The sequence below is a fragment of the Necator americanus genome, chromosome V, assembly GCF_031761385.1.
Source record: "Necator americanus strain Aroian chromosome V, whole genome shotgun sequence".
Classification (NCBI taxonomy): Eukaryota; Metazoa; Nematoda; class Chromadorea; order Rhabditida; family Ancylostomatidae; genus Necator; species Necator americanus.
The window spans coordinates 36,936,934-36,957,051 of record NC_087375.1 but is presented as its reverse complement, the minus strand read 5'-3'; the positions used below and the strand labels follow the sequence as shown (position 1 = coordinate 36,957,051).

General features: G+C 38.7%; 5 protein-coding genes across 7 annotated transcripts; 3 read left to right on the top strand and 2 right to left on the bottom strand.

Annotated features, from left to right (window-relative positions):
• Positions 1 to 379: 379 nt before the first annotated feature.
• RB195_016321 (uncharacterized protein) lies at positions 380 to 2,212 on the bottom strand (the record flags this gene model as incomplete). The annotated part of the gene is made up of 1 exon (XM_013446601.2): positions 380 to 2,212. The coding sequence occupies one exon, from the start codon at positions 2,210 to 2,212 to the stop codon at positions 380 to 382; it is 1,833 nt and encodes a 610-aa protein (XP_013302055.2).
• Positions 380 to 3,845, bottom strand: RB195_016320 (uncharacterized protein; the record flags this gene model as incomplete). The annotated part of the gene is made up of 4 exons (XM_064207422.1): positions 380 to 2,216; positions 3,485 to 3,492; positions 3,736 to 3,766; positions 3,838 to 3,845. The coding sequence occupies 4 exons, from the start codon at positions 3,843 to 3,845 to the stop codon at positions 380 to 382; spliced, it is 1,884 nt and encodes a 627-aa protein (XP_064063303.1).
• Positions 3,846 to 4,278: 433 nt separating this feature from the next.
• On the top strand, positions 4,279 to 8,315 carry RB195_016319 (uncharacterized protein; the record flags this gene model as incomplete). 2 transcript variants are annotated; one of them, XM_064207421.1, is made up of 15 exons in its annotated part: positions 4,279 to 4,281; positions 4,338 to 4,405; positions 5,328 to 5,449; positions 5,623 to 5,747; positions 5,944 to 6,088; positions 6,149 to 6,283; positions 6,405 to 6,531; positions 6,781 to 6,864; positions 6,970 to 7,058; positions 7,119 to 7,208; positions 7,328 to 7,397; positions 7,645 to 7,771; positions 7,825 to 7,956; positions 8,010 to 8,089; positions 8,153 to 8,315. In XM_064207421.1, the coding sequence occupies 15 exons, from the start codon at positions 4,279 to 4,281 to the stop codon at positions 8,313 to 8,315; spliced, it is 1,560 nt and encodes a 519-aa protein (XP_064063301.1). The 2 variants fall into 2 exon arrangements, with proteins under 2 accessions (XP_064063301.1, XP_064063302.1); XM_064207420.1 differs by lacking the exons at positions 4,279 to 4,281; positions 4,338 to 4,405 and having other exon boundaries at positions 5,329 to 5,449.
• Positions 8,316 to 13,988: 5,673 nt separating this feature from the next.
• On the top strand, positions 13,989 to 17,950 carry RB195_016318 (uncharacterized protein; the record flags this gene model as incomplete). Of its 2 annotated transcripts, XM_064207418.1 has the most annotated exons (10): positions 13,989 to 14,024; positions 15,093 to 15,235; positions 15,333 to 15,426; positions 15,484 to 15,586; positions 15,645 to 15,760; positions 16,277 to 16,349; positions 16,448 to 16,523; positions 16,588 to 16,723; positions 17,720 to 17,805; positions 17,912 to 17,918. In XM_064207418.1, the coding sequence occupies 10 exons, from the start codon at positions 13,989 to 13,991 to the stop codon at positions 17,916 to 17,918; spliced, it is 870 nt and encodes a 289-aa protein (XP_064063300.1). The 2 variants fall into 2 exon arrangements, with proteins under 2 accessions (XP_064063300.1, XP_064063299.1); XM_064207419.1 differs by lacking the exon at positions 17,720 to 17,805 and having other exon boundaries at positions 17,912 to 17,950.
• Positions 17,951 to 17,959: 9 nt separating this feature from the next.
• RB195_016317 (uncharacterized protein) lies at positions 17,960 to 18,401 on the top strand (the record flags this gene model as incomplete). Its single annotated transcript, XM_064207417.1, has 3 exons — positions 17,960 to 17,968; positions 18,033 to 18,144; positions 18,265 to 18,401. The coding sequence occupies 3 exons, from the start codon at positions 17,960 to 17,962 to the stop codon at positions 18,399 to 18,401; spliced, it is 258 nt and encodes an 85-aa protein (XP_064063298.1).
• Between the last annotated feature and the right edge of the window lie 1,717 nt (positions 18,402 to 20,118).

The following is a 20,118-nucleotide window of genomic DNA, read 5'->3' as shown; positions in this document are numbered from 1 at the left end:
TTCTTGAACATACATTTTCCAAAAAAAAAGAATCTAACCAAGAAAAACATACAGTATTTCATTAGATATCTTCAAGTGTCACTCTCCAACTAACAACTGACAATTTGTTAGAGTTGCATCCGTAAATTACCAGTGAAGGAAGAACGCTACAAGATTTCCGGTGAAAAGAGACAGTAAAAAAACAAGTGACAACAGCAAAAACCCATATCTTTATGGTAGAAGAAAAAAACAAAGAGTATACAATCAAAAAAAAAAACGATCACAATAACATCCCGTATGTGCCAATCATAAATCAGTAAGAATAAAGCTAATATTCACAACCAATTAACCGAACAATTATTGTTTTATGACGAATAATTATGACAATTATGAAATCTCATCAGAAAGTACGGTAGTCTATCTCACTAAGGTATTTCATATAAGTATCTCGGTGAATAATATTCGTCGAAGCTATTAAAATCCGAAAATTATTCTGTACAGCGAGTAACCTTAACGCTGCTACTTCTGCGTATGTAACTCCACCTAGGAAGAATACCAGGATCGCTTTGCGCATACGATTATCAGGACGACGGTCGGCTGGGATATAGCTGTTTTCTTCCACGAGAACTCGCCCAAAGGTCTTCTTCAACTCGTTTGTGTTCCAGCCATGAACCATCGCGTTAGCAACAACTTGGCAAAATGGTGGTGTGAAGGCGCCTGAGAAGACGTAACTCATTGCCGATGGATTTCTCAGATCCACGATCGACTCCTCAGAAGTCGGCACAAGGCCTAGCCGTTTTATAAGAAATGATAAGGTAGGGACTGATTCCTTAGGTGATGGTGAATTGGGGGCTTGAGGGACAGCACCGCCCACGATAGGTCGTGGTTTCTCTATTAGTAGGCGTTTGGAAGAAAGACTATGCAGGATGGGGAGATATTCATAACCGTACGTCCTTAAAAAGTGTTCGCGGAAGGATTGGTAGTATTTGGGAGGAAGTCCGTTCTGCGATAAGCTAGCCAGACAGGCAAGTGATAGCACTTGCCAGGATGGAAGCTCACGCAGCATGCAGTCTTCCAGGTATGAAATGACATCGGCAATGTTAGCTGTTCCTGCTACCAGCTCATGTTCGAATCGAAGGCGATCTCCAGCACCTGCAGCACCGTTCTTCTCCAACAAAACCTCACAAGCGCAAATGTGCATTTCCAACTGTCGATGCTGAAGCTTCAGAGCTTTCAGTTCATGCGCAACGAACTGCTTCATGTCCCTCACTTGGTCGATCGACGCTCCTTTATTGAAATCTGACTGAATTTCCTTCGCTTTTGAACTGAGGAACGGAAATACGCCGGTCATATGCTTGTTTCGGATCGATGCAAACACCCCGTCGTTGTTGTCCAGAACATATACCTTTGACTTCCTCATCATCGTCTCGCCTTGTTCCACATCCGGTCTCATTTTCGCCTCCACCTCCGGTCCAAACGAAATCTTGCCGCACCCGATAGTAAACACCTCGTGTAGCATTGCTTCATATGTAAGGCCGGTCATAAACACTGTAGCCTGATCCAGAGATCTATCGAACATAAATAAGTGACTAATTGGTTGGTCCGGTGACGATCGTGGCTCTCCCTTCTCTTCATAAACGTAGTGCATCAGCTTCCATAACTTCTCCGTCTGTTCACCTAAACCGTATACTGTGGGGATCAACCCGTAGAGAGACTGTAACTGAAACAATGCGTTCGCAGGAGCAAGCAGGTCCTTTTGAGCTGTAGTGATAGGCATTTCCATGGAGAAAAGATCATTTTCAAGAGATATTAATGAAATGCTGAGTTCGAACGACTCCACCATGCCGTAGACTCCTTGCCTCTCTAACTCACGTTCGCAGATTACAAGTCTTCTGTCCACCCACACTACAGCGATTTGGATATTTTCCGGTGAAGAACGGACATGTTGTGCGAGTAAGCGTGCCATGTCCAAAGAACTACGTAGCAAATACACCCGCCGTAGCGCATTCTGGTTCCATGGAGTAGAACTTAACGAGTCAAGCCGAAGAGGGATCACTCGCTGACAGCCGTGTTTCTGCAGCAGACTCATCGATGCTATGCGATCAAGTGGACGAAGTAAAGTGGCATCGACGATCAGATCTTTGCTTCCTGGCAAGGACTCGAGTAAGTGGACCAGTTCCCGACGAGCCACTTCGCAAAGTAGTCCCAACGGTTGCTCACAAAGATCAGTCATTGCCCTGAAAAAAAGCTAAAAATTATCAAAATGAGTAAAAAGCAGCCATGATTAGTCCCTTGAACAATTCCTGAACATAAAGGCTATCTCAGTTGTATTCCAATTTCTCAGATTTATCTGAATTTCACACATAAGATAGTGCTTCGTGTCATCCAAATTAGATGTAACATAAAGATTTCCCATTTGCCATTACCTTACCAGAGCCATGAACAATTTTTTTCAGAACAGAACAAATTTAGCGCTTTTTCCCTACCTAAAAAGCTTTCGAAATGAAACCAAAGCCAGCCAATGCTTTTCAAATTTTTCAGATAATAATGTCAAAATGTCCAATTAAGAAAAGTTACTTCAGTCTCAATTGTTACGCTCTCGCCAACAAAAACAAAAACAGTTACAATGCTGTATTCAAGGTAAGCATGAGAAAGTTTTATCACTTAGTTATTAACCTGAGTAATATTTGCAATGATCCTTTTAGTGTAATGAAATAGCAGCAATTCATAACTAACTCAATTTGATATTTAAATCTCTGATGTGTCGCCACCATTTAGCGACGCCAAAACATCACTCTAAAGTTTTTTCTGAACAAACAATTCCTATCACAAAACCCTTATCGCTCCGTGCTTTTGGTTATCACAAAACCACTTACACTAATCTTTTTGCGGTCAAAGAGATAGAATTACGAAAGAAACTGAACGAAAAAAAATTGTAAGTGGCAAACCGTAGTCCAGAGAGCGGTACAGCTCAAGGAAATCGATCGAAAACTAAATTACTGCTACCCTCTCAAACAAAATATGCATTGTAGATTTGCTAGCTTTTTTGGAATGATACTAAATTTTTCCCTTTTGCGAGCATAAATAAAGACGTCAAAATACAGAATAATAAATTAAAGTTCTCCACAAATAAGAAAAAAAAAAGATGATTAGCGCCGTTCTCGAGATATTTATGATTGACCACTCAACTTTGAAATTAGTAAGAACTAAATAATCTTTTGTTTTTTCTGTTAAAACCAAACAACAGCGTCAGAAAACTGAAATAAACCAATAAAGTGTCGTTCACTAACATGACTCAGATTTCAGAAGTCTATTATCCATACATCTTCTATCTAAAGATTTATGTCTACAAAGTCGACTCGAATATAAATCAATTTGCTTAATATTAACAAACGAATCCAATTGGAGAGTGATCAACATCCTTCTCAATGGCTATCGAATAGATAAATAAATGAATAAATGAATAAATAAATAGATAGAGACAAAGAAAGAGCATTTTACATACCTAAGATGCTGCAGTTACTGTGATGGCTCCCAAGCAAACATGGACAAGCGAGGTCCTCTGAAATCTACTCTATTTCAATCAAATCTAGCAAAATATAACAAAATAATAAAGTTCATATCTCGTAGATAAAATAACGAGTCAACCAAATCATTTAAATTCGCCCTAGTAAAGAACGAAAAACTTACAGTTGAGGAGAAGCCGTCCACGCAAAATCAACCAAGTGTTGATGCAGCAGTGAGTCTTGAACAGACCCCGTCGCTTATCGAAGAATTTCGGATAAAACTAAAACGTGAATACGATTTTTTCTCAGTTTAGAAGCAAAACAAACAAATAAATAAAACAAAATCAAACACCTATGCATGCTTCTAAAAATCGGATTTGGTAAAGACCCCGCAACTTTGCGTCCTATTCCGTGTGTTGATGGAAAATTGCGTACTAATTTCGAACTACAGGGACGCGGGAGAGTCTCTTTTTTGGAATTTTCAAATTTTACCCCTTGCGTTTGTTCCGCGAATGACTCGTGACGTTGTGACTTTTGCTTTTATTGATCTGAAATAGGTAGTCCTTTGTTTTTTGTTGGAAGTCAGTTTGTCTTCACTTTGGTTCCTATTTTGTGCCATTTTTCATCATCTTGGGATCATCATCATCATCTTTCATTTCATCATCAGCTATTTGGGATTTTCTGCGTATGATTTCTACAAATAGGTTCTATTATTATGATTTTTTTCATTGTCACCATTTATCCTATCGTTATTTATTTATTTGGATTTTCCAGTATCTTTTTTGAAAACTTTATGGTTTTACTTGCCTGAACAATGCTATAACAATACTAGACAATGTTTGCAGTTTTCAGAGTGTACATTGTGAGCGGTTCGTTAGATTTCCCTGGAAAGTGGAAAATGCAGCACTTCTCCGCAAGATGTATTTGTTTATTTATGCTTTGGGGTTCCTCTTCTTTTTCTTTCCTCTCATAATCATCGCTGTCGTACAGCTCCAAGAAGATAAAAACATCATGCATTTTATTGATTACCTACACTTTGTTTTGGTTTTCACTCCATTCGGACAATATAAGTTCTGTATTATTTGGAACTTATTTGACTTCTTTAAGAAGGTAAGGTGGATTTTGAGAACAAGTTCAGGTTCAGTGACCATTACGGAAGTAACATTTTAGCAACTAAACTGAAAAGGATCCCGAACACTCTGGGACCCAAACTGTTGGACTTTAAAGTGTATTAATGTTATTACATACTATTATTATGGCCTCTTACTATTGTTACATAATAAATTGAAAATTTTCTATACCTACACTGTTTTCTTTCTTTTCCTTCCTGCAAATGCAGAATTAGGGAATGATATAATCATCAGAAATGTGTTTTGTTCATTAGTAGCTTCAAGAAGGAAGCACTTTATTAAGACCTGGATTTTTGACAGCCATTCAAAAAGAGAGAAATCCATCGATTCAAAAGTAGAAATCTATCGGTAAATGTCTATATGTATTTTAATTATAGTGTCTTTTGAAACAGTTAGTTAGGGAATAGGCACTGAGCAGCTGTTATCGATGATCGTTGATCTGTTTGTCCACCCTGACGCTTGTTTCTCTTTGCGTTTCCACCTGCGTTCGGCGGTTCTCGTTTCAACTCCATGTTATCGATTTTGGCATCAGTCTTTGTCTGTGTTTATTTCTTCCAGCTCATAACAAGAATTTTCCTCATTTCTTGAAGTTCCTTACGCAATATTGCGGACATCTTTTCTTTTCTTTGCAACTTGATTCAGAAAACGTGTTTCTCAAATTTTATCGGTTCTGAACAAAGTAAAAAACAATAATAATATCTTTCTTTCTTAGGATGTTAGCAGATCCAAAAGTATGCGTTGGAGCTGCAGGTGTTCCTGTGGCAAATCCTCCTGAACCATCTAAGGAACAGAATGGTACAAGGAAGGCGCAAGTTGTGAAAATATTGGGAGAAGGTAGGTCCATTTATTCATGTGAAAGTATTCATAGGAAAGGTTTTGTGAAATATTCTTCAGATTTTATCCAAAGCTCCTAAATTGAATCTTCTATAATGTAAAATCTTTAAAATGTAATTAATATGGCGTAGTCTTTAGCATTAACTACCGTATAGTATGCTTTTTCCATTTAGGTGCATTTGGGGAAGTAAAGTTGGTGGTTGATCCTCGAAATCCTATGTGTTGTGTTGCTCTGAAATGTATCGATCTGAGAAAGTTCCAGAACAACAGTGAAGCACTGAATCAGTTCAAAAAGGAGGTCTGTTTTATAAATTTTGAGTTCGCCATTACTTTTTGATCACCATTTTGTAGTTTTCGAAGTTCAGTTTTTTGATTTCTCTTACTTCAGCCTTTCAGCTTTCTATTTTACTTACTTTTTAGTTTCCTTCTTAATCATTGATTTGTTACCTGTTCCATCTTTCTTTCAAAACTGACAACCAAACCAGACATTTTAGGCTTATTTACAACGGTTACTGTCCACAAAAGAATGCGATAATATGATTCGGTACATAGGAATGCGCGTAGAAACCGAAGGTGGACTGAATGAACTCCAAATTTACCTAGAATACGCTGACGGAGGAGAACTTTTCGATCAAATCGGTTTGTTTTCTTTCTGGGATGTTTCAATTCTTTACAGTTACTACTGATGTTACTATCCAGAACCCGATGTTGGCATGCCACCCGTCAAAGCTCAGTGGTATTTCCGACAACTTCTTAATGGGCTTAGACATATCCATAGTATGGGCGTCGTACACAGAGATATAAAGCCCGAAAATTTGCTTCTCACGGGACAAGGTAAGCATGGATCGTTGCCGTTGCTAGTTTTATTTCCGCTTTTTGATCTCCAATTCTCCTTGGTTCATTTCCTAGTCATTTATCTTTTCTATTCCTTTCTCTTTTAAATTATCTGTTCCAGATGTTCTAAAAATTTCTGACTTTGGGATGGCCACAGTTTTTCGCCATAGTGATCGAGAACGGATGTTAAATGCTACGTGTGGGACGCTCCCTTATGCTTCTCCTCAAGTCATCAAGGGATACTATAAGTCAGTATTTCATTTGCTCACTTTAATATATTATTTTTTGAGGAGAAGCACGCAGAAAATAGTCTTGGTTCATTACTGGAGAAAACAGAAAAAAACGAGAACGTGCAGCTTCGCTTAGAGGAGCTTTTTTGTATGAAAAATAAAGAGCCGCTAAAGTAGTCATAATGCTGAATTATTCGTACATATTTGTACGCTTTAATTTAAATAAGACTATAAAATTAGAACGTAATAATCGTTGTCCATTTTTAGAGCTGAACCCGTGGATATCTGGTCATCAGGAGTTGTCCTTGTTGCCATGCTGGCCGGAGAACTCCCTTGGGATTCTGCATCCAAGTAATTGCTGTTATTTTATTTTTCCTTTTTAGTTCTGTATTTCAAGATTTATTTTCCTTACCATTCACATGTGAATTAACACATAACTGCAACTCAACGTTGTAGGGAATGTCCCGCCTACAAAGAATGGATCAGTGGCACTGTAGTCGTCACTGAGAATAACCCATGGAAGAAAATCGACAACACAGCCTTATGTGGGTCAATCTTACTTGAGTATATGGGAACTCTTTTATTTGAACTATACTAAATTTTAGCTTTGATACGTGCGATGTTAACAGACAACGAGAACACAAGGGCAACATTACAAAGGATAATGGAGCACCCATGGACGAATGCTGATTTCGGTAATCACTACTAACCATGTGACAGTGCTGCGTATTTAACGTGTGCCATTGTTGGAGCACCCCCTCAGCTATCCATTTTCTATTTTCTGGAGAACGGTGTGCTTTCTCTTTCTTTTCAGTTAGTGCAAAGGAGAACATCAACGTTCCAGCCATCAAGAGACAGCGATTATCGGGAGAAAAGAGTGACTAGTGAGTTATTTAGTTGGGGTACAGAAATTGAAGGGTTTGTATAGCTTCTAAAAAAGCATACAAATGATTATACGGCCTAGTATTTATAATGAGGATTTAGAGATTAATGAATTTGTAGACGTACAAGAAACAGACTATTTCCAACATCAATATTCTTTTTTTGCTGTGCTGCTATGTGAGAAATTATATAAGCAGGGGCGAATTTATCTGTAGTCGTAATTTAGTGTAAGCTGCCATTGTATTTTAGCTCTGCGGCCTCGCAGCCCTCTTCCTTGAAGTGGTCGGCTACTGGTGTCAACGGTTATAACTCTTTCTCTCAACCAGCTGAAGCCTTGCTGCTCAGCACGAGTCAGATTTCGCAGGCAGCTGATATTGTGAGCGCTATTATACTCCATACGTTGATCTGATGTTCCATTGACGGCTTAAGGATCCAATGACCCTGATGGTTCGTCGAATGACGCGATTCTGCGTTACTGTTTGTGGCGCAGAGGTTGTATCTCGTATCATAGCAGCTTGCTCAGATTTAGGATTCCTTCCGGTGGAGAAGGCTAACAAAACGGTTTGAGACGTGGTTTTATTACTTTTAATAAGTTCTAAATGTGACTATCCTAGCTCCTCATCACCTACCGAGACATGTCGTTTATGGTGACAATCTACGAAGTACCAACAAAAGTTCTTGTAGATTGCAGAAGGTTAGTTTTCCTTCCTTTTTCCGAATACTTTGGAGAAAACAATTTATGAGCTGTGCAATTCAGGTCACGCGGCGACGGGTTGGAATTCAAGCGTGCTTTCCTACTGCTCAAATCGCGTCTTTCGGATATCATCAGCAAGGATGGAGAGTCATGGATGGAAAGTCGAGGACTGACTTGTTCACAGAACGCACAAGTTGCGAGCTGGACAAAGCGTCGGGCCATATAACCTAGTGTCGAATGAATGCATGCTCAAGATACTCCGCGTATTGAAGAAAAAGAACGTTGAAAAGAAACTGTACCAATCAAGGAAGAGATGAAGCATTCACTGCCTTGTGTTTCCTCGAACAGGTCACTTTCCATTCCCTATGTATGTTGTTCTATTCTATATTCTAGTTGCCCACTGTGTCGCCCATTTAAAAGCACGTTCTCTTCGTCAGTTAAACGTGTGCAAAGTGCACACATAAACGCTTCTAACAATATTTGTTATTGATTAATTTCTGATGAGATGACTGATTTTTCCCAATGTGTGATAGAATTCTCCATTTCTTCGTAATTGCGAGCTGTCATTGTTAATGCGGAATGAGTAGTGCATTCCATTGTTTTCTGGCAACAGTTTCAGTCGAAAAGAGGTCAGTGAATGTTTTTCTGTTCCCATACACATTTTTAGTTGATATACGTTTATGGAATTATTGATGGTAGTCAAAACTAAGCTTTTGCTTTGTGAATATACTAACGTTACATTAATCTACGTTTCAAAAATTCCTAATAAACATTCACTGAATAACACTATAGGTCCCATTTATTAACTTTTTTCCCTGGGTTTGTCGATTTTACCATTTCAGATGTAATTTCTGTTGTTGCGATTCAAGCTAATCATCAGAAGACGCGTTCACATTCAGTTTGCCGTGTATGTTTAATACGTTGTAGCTTATACGGTTTTGATCTCAATACCAGTTCCTGTTTGTATCAAGTTCTACAGGTTTCCCAGTGAATAAAGTAGGAAAAACGTGTCGATATTGAACATTGCAACGACTTGTATAAATTATCTTTGTAGAAACGCGCAAATTTCATAATTGAATATACGTTTTCTAGGAGCACAATAGTATGACCGCATTTACAGTGTAGTGCTGTGATCTCGGCATAGTTGCGATAGATCGGAGCTGTACCCTTCTTAGATGACGAGGTTCTACCCCATATTGGACAGTTTAAAGGCAGCATACCACTAGCCTGACGTGATTAGAATCCCCAGGAGAAGCTAGAGATGGATTTTAGATTGCAGGGTCCGGGGTATTTTCGCTGACCTTTCCCCGATCGTCGTAAAAAAACGACGTGGAAACCGCTTTTCTTACTTACGAAATGTGTTGGAGCGCTCCACTAGGTTCATGTTGCTTTCCTCTCAGCAGCCTATTCTTTGGTTTTACTAGAATAGGTTTATGAGAAGTTCCTCATAAATCTTCGACCGCTCGCTTGTGGATGCGGCGCATGCAGATGGGTGGCGCGTTCTAACTGAAATCTTCGTGAAAAAACAGAGTCTTTTCCGCCGCTTCTTTTTTAACGACTATTAGGGAGAGATGATTGGAACCACTCCGGATCCCGCAATTTGCAACCCCATCTCTAGCTTTTCCCGCAGATTCACTCACCCCGTCGGATTTGTCGTATGGCCTGCCTTTGAAGTGAAGAGAGTATCAATACTTTGTCGGAATCATTTAACCTTTATTTGTTTTGCTGAAAAAAGTCATGCTTGAATGTTTTTCTAAGAAAGAAAAAATAGTTCCTCTGTTTGGATCAAGGTAGTCAAAGACAAGGGAAACTTGGAAAAGTTGTTTCATGGTGTTCGTCAACAAAAGAACACTTGAGAAGTATCGAACTAATTAAATCTATTGAATATTCGCTGTAAAACATCGTTACCCAGAGTTTGTAATTTAATTAAGGGGGGATTATTTTGTTAGTTAAGAGCGACCAAAATACATAACTCGTTTTTTGACAGGGTGCAACAACAACAACAAAATAACATGCATTTTCTCTTGAATCGTATTAAATGAGGAAGTGTGAATTCGAATTCGAATGAATGATGGAGCAGGTAGGAGGAAGAGTGAGCAACTTTGAGGGCGACCGAGCGACTTTAAAGGCATCACCTCACGAACCTGAGGTGGTACGGATTTCTGGATTACTACGAGAAGGAACAAAAGAGAGAGAACAATGAGTTTCTGAAAAATGTAATGCAGTAGTGCGAAATAATTAAGATTAAGTTATGTTTTAAAGCAGTCATTTACCAACAGAGCGAGGATGTGCAGTTAGAGCGTACTTGTCAATGTTCGTCAAAATTCCCGGAATTAAACAACTAATATTTCCGTTCAGAGGAAAAACAGAAAAGCAGTGAAGCGTATCTGGAAATAAAGCAAAACGTAGCGAATTAGGTAGTACATAACACATCCCATATGGTTTTGTTTCCGCTGGAAAATCGGAGCCCAAAATTGAGGGCATGAACAATTGAGAGGTTTCATTTTTGAGCCTATAACTTTGTTGCGAAAGAAGTTGGCAAAAAATAGACACTATACGGAGATAGAGGAGGAAATGTGCTGCTATATCTTACAAAATTTCTCTTTTCACCCCGACTGGAAAAAAATCGACGTGAATGTGGAGCGTATCACCTCAGATTCGTGGGGTTATGCCTTTAAGGAAAAATAAGCACTTGCATACATCATATATGTATAAGCTATAGAATAGACTTATATGCTATATGAGTTCTTAGTGTAGTTCCCAGAGAAGTGCTACGTGATGTGTCATCAAGCTAAAAAGTATTTCAAGTTGCAGAAATCCACTGTTTTTATCCAGCCACCTTCAAGAACAAGTTTCGCCTTAAATAACTCAGTTCTTCGAAAACCTAACAATACAGTGAAGGGTATATAACTGCCCTAACTTGTTTCAATCTATTTAGAGGACACTTGATTAGGTTGTGAATATGCGTTCCAAGTTTGAAAAAAAGTCCATTGTGTCTTTACACCTGAGAAATTTTTTTCCAAATAATTTGGTTAAATGAAAACCTATCAACAGAGTGAAAGGTACATATTTGCTCTGGAATTCTTCATTCTATACAATAGTAGCTCGGTTAGCTTGAAAAAGTCCGTAACTCTTTCAGGAAGGGTGAGGAAGCACGGCATCGTTGGCGTGTTCCACCCCGGTAGTCTCATCATTGTCTCTGACTGTCTAGCAGGAGAATTCACAACTGAGCCTGCTCCACCCCCTTCATTTCCATTAAAATAAAAAAAAGGATTTCTCCAAAATGTTGTATATCTTCTGATAGAGCGTAAACTGAGGATTTTTTTGGTATACAGCGCTTACCTGTTCTTTTCAAATAGGTAGAAAAAGAAGCAGAAAACTCGTGAATGTCGACGTTTCGGTCTCCACATTCAGGTCCATTTTTTCATCTTATTCGTCGGAGTGAAAAGAGAAATTTTGTAGAATGTAGCAGCAAATTTCCTCCTCTATCCCTCTATACTATCCGTTTTTTGCCATCTTCTCTCGCAACAAAGTTATAGGCTAAAAAATGATACCTCTCAATTGCTCATGCCCTCAATTTTGGGCTCTAATTTTTCACCGGTAACGAAACAATATAGGATTTTTTGTGTACTACCTGGTCCTTTTCGTTCGGTTTCATTTCCAGATACCCTTCACTGCTCAGCGGTTCTTCCTCTAAACCGAAATATTAGTTGTTTAATTCCGCGAATTTTGGGCAATGACTGAGACAAGTACGCTCTAACTGCACATCCTCGCTCTGTTGATAAATGACCGCTTTGAAACATTTCTTCCTTATTTCACACTACTGCATTTCATCTATCAAAAGCTCATTGTTCTCTCTCTTCTGTTCTTTCTCGTAGTAACTGGACAGCTTAGGAGAGGGCGGGGGCACTTCGCTAACCACCGCTAAGTGAGGAGGAAGCAGGGAGGGAGGAGAAGGGGAGCGCCGGCTTCGATACTATCAAATATATGTATGTTGGCATGGAAAATATGGGATTACGTTAATAATTGTACAATTCAGAATGGAATATAGTTGAACGGAACGAATTAAACAAGCATACCAGCTATACCTTAAAGGCATCACCCCACGAATCCTGAGGTGGTACGGATTTCAGATGGAGTATTCGTGTACGGGATCGTAGATTATGGAGACTACGTGATTCCGTCCATTTCTTCCTAATTGCCGTAAAAAACGACCCGAAAGATAGGCTTCGGGCGTTGCGGCGCGCTATTTTCTACAACGAGTTCGATTGGAGCGCGCCAGCCTTGTGCACGCGCCGGATTTTCCGAGCCGTTTTTTACGGCAAATAAGGAAAAATGGACGGAGTCATCCCCTCTTCATAATCTACTATCCCGTACACGAATACTCCACCTGAAATCCGTACCACCTCAGATTCGTGGGATGGTGCCTTTAACGGTAATCTGAAGGACCACAAAAAGTTTATAAAGGGCTCAAAAATTTTGCTTACTGTTTAAATTCAGTCCGCCTTTACGTTGGATGCAATGATGAGTTATATCATGCATCAAATTTCCGTTAACATCGATTAGTCGTGATTCATGATGCAGATTTTCGTCCTTTTTTTCGGACTAAAGGATGCGTTTTCGTCTGAATACCCACGTTGGTGCAAGGGTTTTTTTCTTGGCTTAGGATTTGGCTGTGGTGGATCTTATCCGCTAGTACTAGGTGTTTTTCTTCAATTCAAGGTATTTCAGCGGTTTTCCTGCTGCGAAAGTTGTATGTGATTTTAGTCCGGAGGAAGCTCATATGTTTTTTTTTCATAATAAAATTCCTCTAGTTTAATACAGCGACATCCGTGTTAGAAACTGCACCTAGAGTTCACTTTTAAATTTCACGACTATTTTGTACCGCTGTCTTCGATTCATATAGATCATATTTTTCAATCTTTTCAGTACGTGCCTGAATCACTTCCATTCTTTTCTGCAAAACGCACTTTTTCTTCAAATAATCCATATTGGTTGCTCGTTGCATTTCTAACTGGTTTACCACAGTAAAGAGTAACTTCCGCAATTCTCTTGTTGTTGCCATTTACCAGGTGTTTTTCTAATGTTGTAATGCCGCGCAATCCGGAATTCATTCATATTCGTTTTGGAGTACCTTGTGCATCTCTCAAAAATTTCTCTGGGAGCCGGGTTTTTTTTTTCTGATTCGTTGAACATCACCTCCACATTCAAGACAAATCCATTTTTTTTCTTTCTACTCTAAAACATATAGTTCTCAGATCCAGCCTATGGTGTCTCTTTAATCGTTTTTGTTTAGTTCTAAATAAACGAAATGTCTTCGTACTGCTATGATTTATGACGTCATGACGGGAATACAAAGACATGGGGACCAACTGCCTAGAAATGTTGAAAAATGCTTTGATTCTGTGAAATCTTGTGCCGACATTCCGCTCACTCACCCCACTACCTATTTACATTCATTAATTCGCTATTTCATTCGTCCATCCATTGAATCATCCATTCATTCATTCCATTCATTCAATCATTCATTCATTTACGAAGATTCCCTTTGAAATTCTCTTCGCTGTTTACTTTTCAAAGATCACTGGCATACTATAGTTTTCCAAATTTTGATCTTCCTCTTAGCTCTCCACTTCTAATTTTTCTTTAAACACATTTTAGCTCATTTATTTCGGTAGTCGCTAAAAAAAGTCCATATTTTCTTATTTTTAACCACTTTTCCGTATTTTTCTTACCTCTGGTTCCTTGAAAGAGGCATCGTCAATGATTTTGTGATGAAGACAGCAGAAATGAATGGCTCACTGATCTGCTTTACTTCTTTTCCATCCTGTACGAAAAGTGTGGATTCGCTTTTTCAAATAGTTCTCTTCTAGCTATTCTTTCATTCTAGGAAACAGAAATGGCTGAAAAAAGCGATTTTCAGAAGAAAATAATGGTGAGTTGCTACTTTTTTACATCCGTACCGATCAGCAATCGCCTATTTCATTCAATCGATAGGTTCACTGGCATTCATATTGAGTTAGGACCGGTCTGTGACTGCGAGAACGAAGTTAAGAGGGACTGTGCATGTGTCTGCAAAGTTTCCACAAAAAATTGTTCATTTTTGTCCCCCAACCGGGAATCGCTTGGCCAAATACGACAAAAATACTTACGATTTGATCATATTCGAGGTTCAAATCAATTTATTCGAACGGAATTGTTATTTGTTGGTCTACGGAAGTTCACAGTGCTTAGATGATCAGGATTAAATCGCCCGTATCCCACCTAGTTCTCTTGGTCTGTGTGGGAGCTGTTTTATTGTTATTTTATGGATCTCAAGTAACTTCACTGAAGTAATGTATATTTTAGTGAGACATTAAAGACCATACGGAAATGAGCTCTGAAAAAGGAAAATAAAAAGAGAAGAGGCCGAAAGAAAAAACACGAAAACTTCTGCTGAGCTATAGGCAGCCCGCTGGGACGACTATGTATTATTGTTATTATGGTTCCAAAATACCAGAAAATAATTTCTCTTAGTGCGCATTTAAGTTCTTAAGGTGAAATCTTTATTTGCCAGACATTTACTCCCTTTTGCCGTCGTCAGAAGTCTAAATGGAGGTTGATTCAAAAGGTCCCACGCTCGTCCTCGCTCTCCCATCATGTCCCGTACTACTTTTGACTAATATTTTTTTTATAATCCTCCAAGCTGGTGGAATAAAAAAATACCTACTGAATCTGCTGCTACTGCTCGCATGTGTCACTGAAAGTATACGGACCGATGGATATTGCTGTGTAGGATCTCCAGCGACGATGCTTGACACTTTTTCTACAAATATAATACCTAGGCGTCCAGTGTCAGTATAGCAAGTGACGGAATATTGAAGTGATTGGTAGGATTCTTCGAATCCACGTCTATCAAAAACTCTGAAGACAGAGCGAGCTAGATCGTCATGTAAATAAAGATTCCAAGTAAAACCTTAAACATTCCAAGTGATCACTATTCTAAAAATTAATTTCCCTTCAGGGAATCGGCATAAATGGAGTTTTGTCCGCTAGTATGTCACTTGGTCACCAACTTGGACTATTTAAAGCGCTGGCTGAAGTGGGAAGTGAGGAACATCCAGCAACTCCTGCGAAAGTCGCCGAAGAAAGTGGTTGCAAGGAGAGGTTGGTTGTTGTCACCTGTTTTAAGGTCAGAATAAGAATAGAAAAAAAAAAAACGAAAACCTATAGCTGGAGAAAAAAGAAACAAAAACTGTTCCAGATATGTAAAGGAATGGTTGTCAGTAATGGGAGTTGCTGACGTTATTACTGTCACGGAAGACGAGAAATTTTTCATCAAAAAGGAAAACGTGGAGGTAAAAGCTGCCTGCTTTTCAAATCGTAGCCTAAACATTTTAACTGTATATTTTTAGGACTTGACCGGAGGGTCAGCGATTCATTTCATCTCTTTCCTGCCTATTTTTATGAGAGGATACGATAAAATCATCAATGTGTTTAAGAAAGAAGGGCCACTTGGCATGTAACTTCATTTTTCAGTTGGCAGAGCTTGTTTAGCTGCTTTATTCTCGTACAGGCCTCGAATACTCGGACTTCACTGATTTCTATACTGCTATGGCGTCGTTCAGCGAAGCTGCTCACAAGAAACATCTAATTTCGGATTTTATTCCAGCTCTTGGACCAGATATGAAGGTGAGTAGTTATCCAGATGAAATTGCGCTAGGTTCATCAACCATTTAGAAAACTCGTCTATTATCACTGGAGGTAGAATTGTTATTCAGCTTTGTCTTCTATCTTTGCTGGGTAGGAAAACTAGAGAAACTTTGAATTCGAAAGGAAAATGTCGAACTACTGCTGGCGACATTACAGTAATCATAACATTGATAACTAGTAAGTGGTGCCAGCAGGGGCTTATGACACGTGGAACAAATCTTATGACATGAAATAAAGAATAGCTGATGCAGTTAGAACAGCAGCTGGTATTACTTCCTTATTTTAAGTGATTACTAGAGTAAAATCAGGGACACTCACGAGGCCCATTCTGCTCGATGTCGCTATTGATGACATCTTGCGAAGAACAATTAATCAGTCCTCTGAGAATCCTTTAGTCACCACCAGGACGTTCCTTGACCGATCTAACGAAGGGTGACAATGTTGCTGTACTAGTACGGCGATTAACTCGGACAAGATCAATCCGTAGGCCTTTAGGAGCGGCTAGCAAACGGTGGAATGATGTGTCTGGATGTTGGCTGCGGTAGTGGCTTCCATTCTGCTCTTTTGGGTTGGTTTCGAGTTTTATTTCTTTCATACCGTATTTTATAAATAAATAACCTAAAATCAATCTTCTGCAGACACTATAATTATTGTGGTTTCTTTTAGCCGAGAATTTCCCGAAATCAAACTTTATTGGCGTAGACGTCACTCTTGAGGCGATCCACCTGGCGAATCAACAGAGGCACTCCGAATTTACTTTTGCTATCACTCTTCTCAAAGGTTGTAATTTCTTAACCATATCTCAGAAAGGATGATGGTCAAACTTACGAAAATCTCGCATTCATCCAAATCAACGCTGCAAAAATGGATGATGATTGGACGGACAAATTCGACATCGTCACGATCTTCGACGCATGTCATGACCAGATGAGGCTGGATTTGGTGATTTTTCTTTGTAGGAATAGCGTCCACTCAGCAACGTTGTGTTTTCGATATATTTCAAACCACATTCTACTGCTATTGTCTTCGTCCGGGTGACCATTACACGCCTTCAATTGAGGAAGGCAGAAGAGAGGGAGAGAGAGTGTTATAGGCATCATCTCACGAATCTGAGGTGGTACGAACTTCAGGTGGAGTATTCGTGTACGGCATAGTAGATTATGGATAGGAAGAGGAGGGAGAGGAGGGTGATTCCGTCCATTTCTTCCTAATTGCCGTAAAAAAAAACGGCCCGGAAGATGCGGCGCGTGCACAATGCTGGCGCGCTCTACTCGAACTCGTTGTAGGAAGTAGCGCGCCGGAACGCTCGAAGCCGTATCTTCCGGGCCCTTTCAGTTCAGTAGAGTTCACCTCAGTTTTGTGGTGTGACGCCTTTAAGCAATGTACCATGTACTGCGGCCGACGTTTCCGAATGGTGGAAAACACTTGACATCGACCGTTGACTCAAAATTACAACTACCGTAATTTACTCCACAGCGGAGAGTTTCTACTGTACCGAAATTGTGAATAGGAGTTTTTTTTCCTTTGTATCAATCCATTCTTCATGATTTTCTGACCAAAGAAACAGTTTTCTTCATTAGCTACAAGAGGATGTTGAGTTCCGTGGGATGGGAAGTTTTGAGTGAGCTCAGTCCCAGTTTTATATTCAAAAATTCCTCAACATCCCCTTTTTTAGGAATCAAAAACAGAGCAATACCAGTTACTGGTTTTATCCATCTTTACAAATTTTATTTTTCATAGCCCGAGTCGATTTTTTCCTATGTCTGTGGCCTTGCTCTTCTTAGCCTGAAAAAGGTGAAGCGACTTTCCGCGTTTCAACTTAAATTCATGAGAAGAACTTATATCGAACCTTTTCTGGGAAATTTCAGTCTGTTAACCTCTTCGTAGAGGAAAAATTCACGAAATTTTTATGTGTAGTAACCATGATTCGTTATCAAGTACTACAGTGTGACTGAACGCATAATCATTCTTCTGCTAACAGTTCCCATGGTTCCAGAAATCATTGAGGCTTTGGTGATAAGAATGTATCACCGTAACGTATCAAGTACTATTACTTATGTATTTTCAGTGAACCCTTATATCCAGTTTTTTCTATTCGTTTACTTGACTGATTTGACTTTTTCCTTTTAGTGTCTGAAGGAGATCCATCGTGTTCTCAAACCAGGATGAGTCTTTGGAATGTTAGAGGTGCACATTTTCATACTAGGGTACTAGTGCTACATCCTCTAGCAACACTAACGGTTATTCTTAGGTGGATAGCACATCGAACGTATTCAAGGATAAGCAGGAAAAAGGCATAACGGCAGCACAAATGTACGGGAGTTCGATGTTCCATTGTCTACCAGTTGGCAGCAATTCTGAAGGTTGTACTCTTTCAGTTCTCAGGATTTTTCCAACCTATTTTTTAACCTCTCCAGTGGTACCTTTGTTCGTGGAATTTGAGCATTTGAAATCGAGTTTGTAACATATTTCTTTCTTTATAGACGCTCTTGCACTTGGCGCTATGTGGGGGAGGGAGCGAGCAGTTAAAATGCTGGAAGATGCCGGATTCTCCAACATCACTGTAAAATCTACACCACAGTTTGAGCAAAATGTACTGTACGTATGCAGTAAGGACTGATTTTTTTGTAAAGAATTTCCTTGAAGTAAATTTTTCGATTGTTATACATTTCCAAGAAAAAATGGTCTTTTTACAAATAGTCGCCATTTTGTGCCTGACTCCTCATAACTTGAGAATCATTGTCAGTTTCACTTCACTGTGGATCCTTTTTTTTGCATTTTCTTGTTGTATTCGATGTGTTGTATTTTTTTCAGTTTTAAAATGAAATTTGAGGTTTAATGTCATTTTATTGATTCAAGGGCTTATGTAAATAATTTTCGTCAATATAATTTGCTATTTCATTGTTCATCGATTTTTGCATTATTATTTTCTATTGTTTTCACTTACCAGTTACTGTAGTAAGCTTATCTACAGAAGATCTCTGGGAATATGTCTAAAAGACCCAAATAGTTGAGTTTTTTTTTACTCAGTAATCAGGGTTCAGTAAAAAATCGAGAAGGGTATTTTTATATTAAAGTTCCCACAAGGGTTTTAAAAACCTCAGACAGAGATCAGAAATTTGTTTATAACCTACCGTAGCTTGTAGTTTTTAGGAATTCTTTCAAATTGATATATCAATTTTGACACTTCATTCTATTTTCAGTTTTGACTAGTCAAATACGGAGTCAATGTAAATTTATTTTTCAAAATATTTTTCTTAATACATGGTAAATGTGCTCACTATTCCAAGTGCCTCCTTCTTTTCCAATCGTAAGGGGCTGAAACAGCTGAAAATCCAGTGTAAAGCAAAGACGAGACAGTTCTGGTTCAGGATATAGTGACTATGGGCTTAGAGGACCGTATAGAATAATAAAAAGAACAGCCGCATTCTTACCAGTAAGTAAAATTTTCCACTATGTTATCTACATAGAAACGATGTAGTGCAGACGGTAAGACGTTCCACTATGGCTGCAGCATGATCGATTGGAGGTTCGAATCCGCCCTAGTGCTCGCCAAGCCTTTCATCCCTCCGGGGTCGATAAATCGGTATCAGACTTGTCTGGGAGGACGAAAAACACTGACTTGACACATCAGCTAGCCCCCCCCCCCCCCCCCCCCCCAAGTCATTGTATGGGCCAGTTACACGTTCGTAAACCTCAAACAATTCTGAATTGAAGTGAACGTAGGGGCGCAGGTCCCAAGCGGATTGATCAAAGCCAGACCGTTTATCCTTTATGCTTTATCATCAACACGGCTGTCAAAAAAGTTCACCCCAATAAGCGCGTAAATTTCATAACAGAAACGAAATTTCCAGCGTCTGAGCAAAAAATTACTTTAAAAATTAAAAAAGGATTACTAAGAATTCAAAAGCAAAAGAAACATTAGAATCACGTTTTAAACTGATTGAATAGTCATTGAATCATTTTTTGACTTCTCTCTCTTTCATTATTATTATTATTATTATTATTATTATTATTATCATCATTATCATTATTATTATTATTATTATTATTATTATTATTATTATTATTATTATTATTATTATTATTATTATTATTATTATTATTATTATTATTATTATTATTATTATTATTATTATTATTATTATTATTACAGTTGTTATTTATTATTTTTGTCATTATTACTATCGTCATTGTTATCACTATTATTACAGTCATTATTTTTATTACTACTTATTATCACCATTATTACTACTATTACTGTTACTACTATTACTATTATTATCGCTGTTCTTATTTTTAGTGCTACGATTATGATTTTATCGCCAACACTGGTC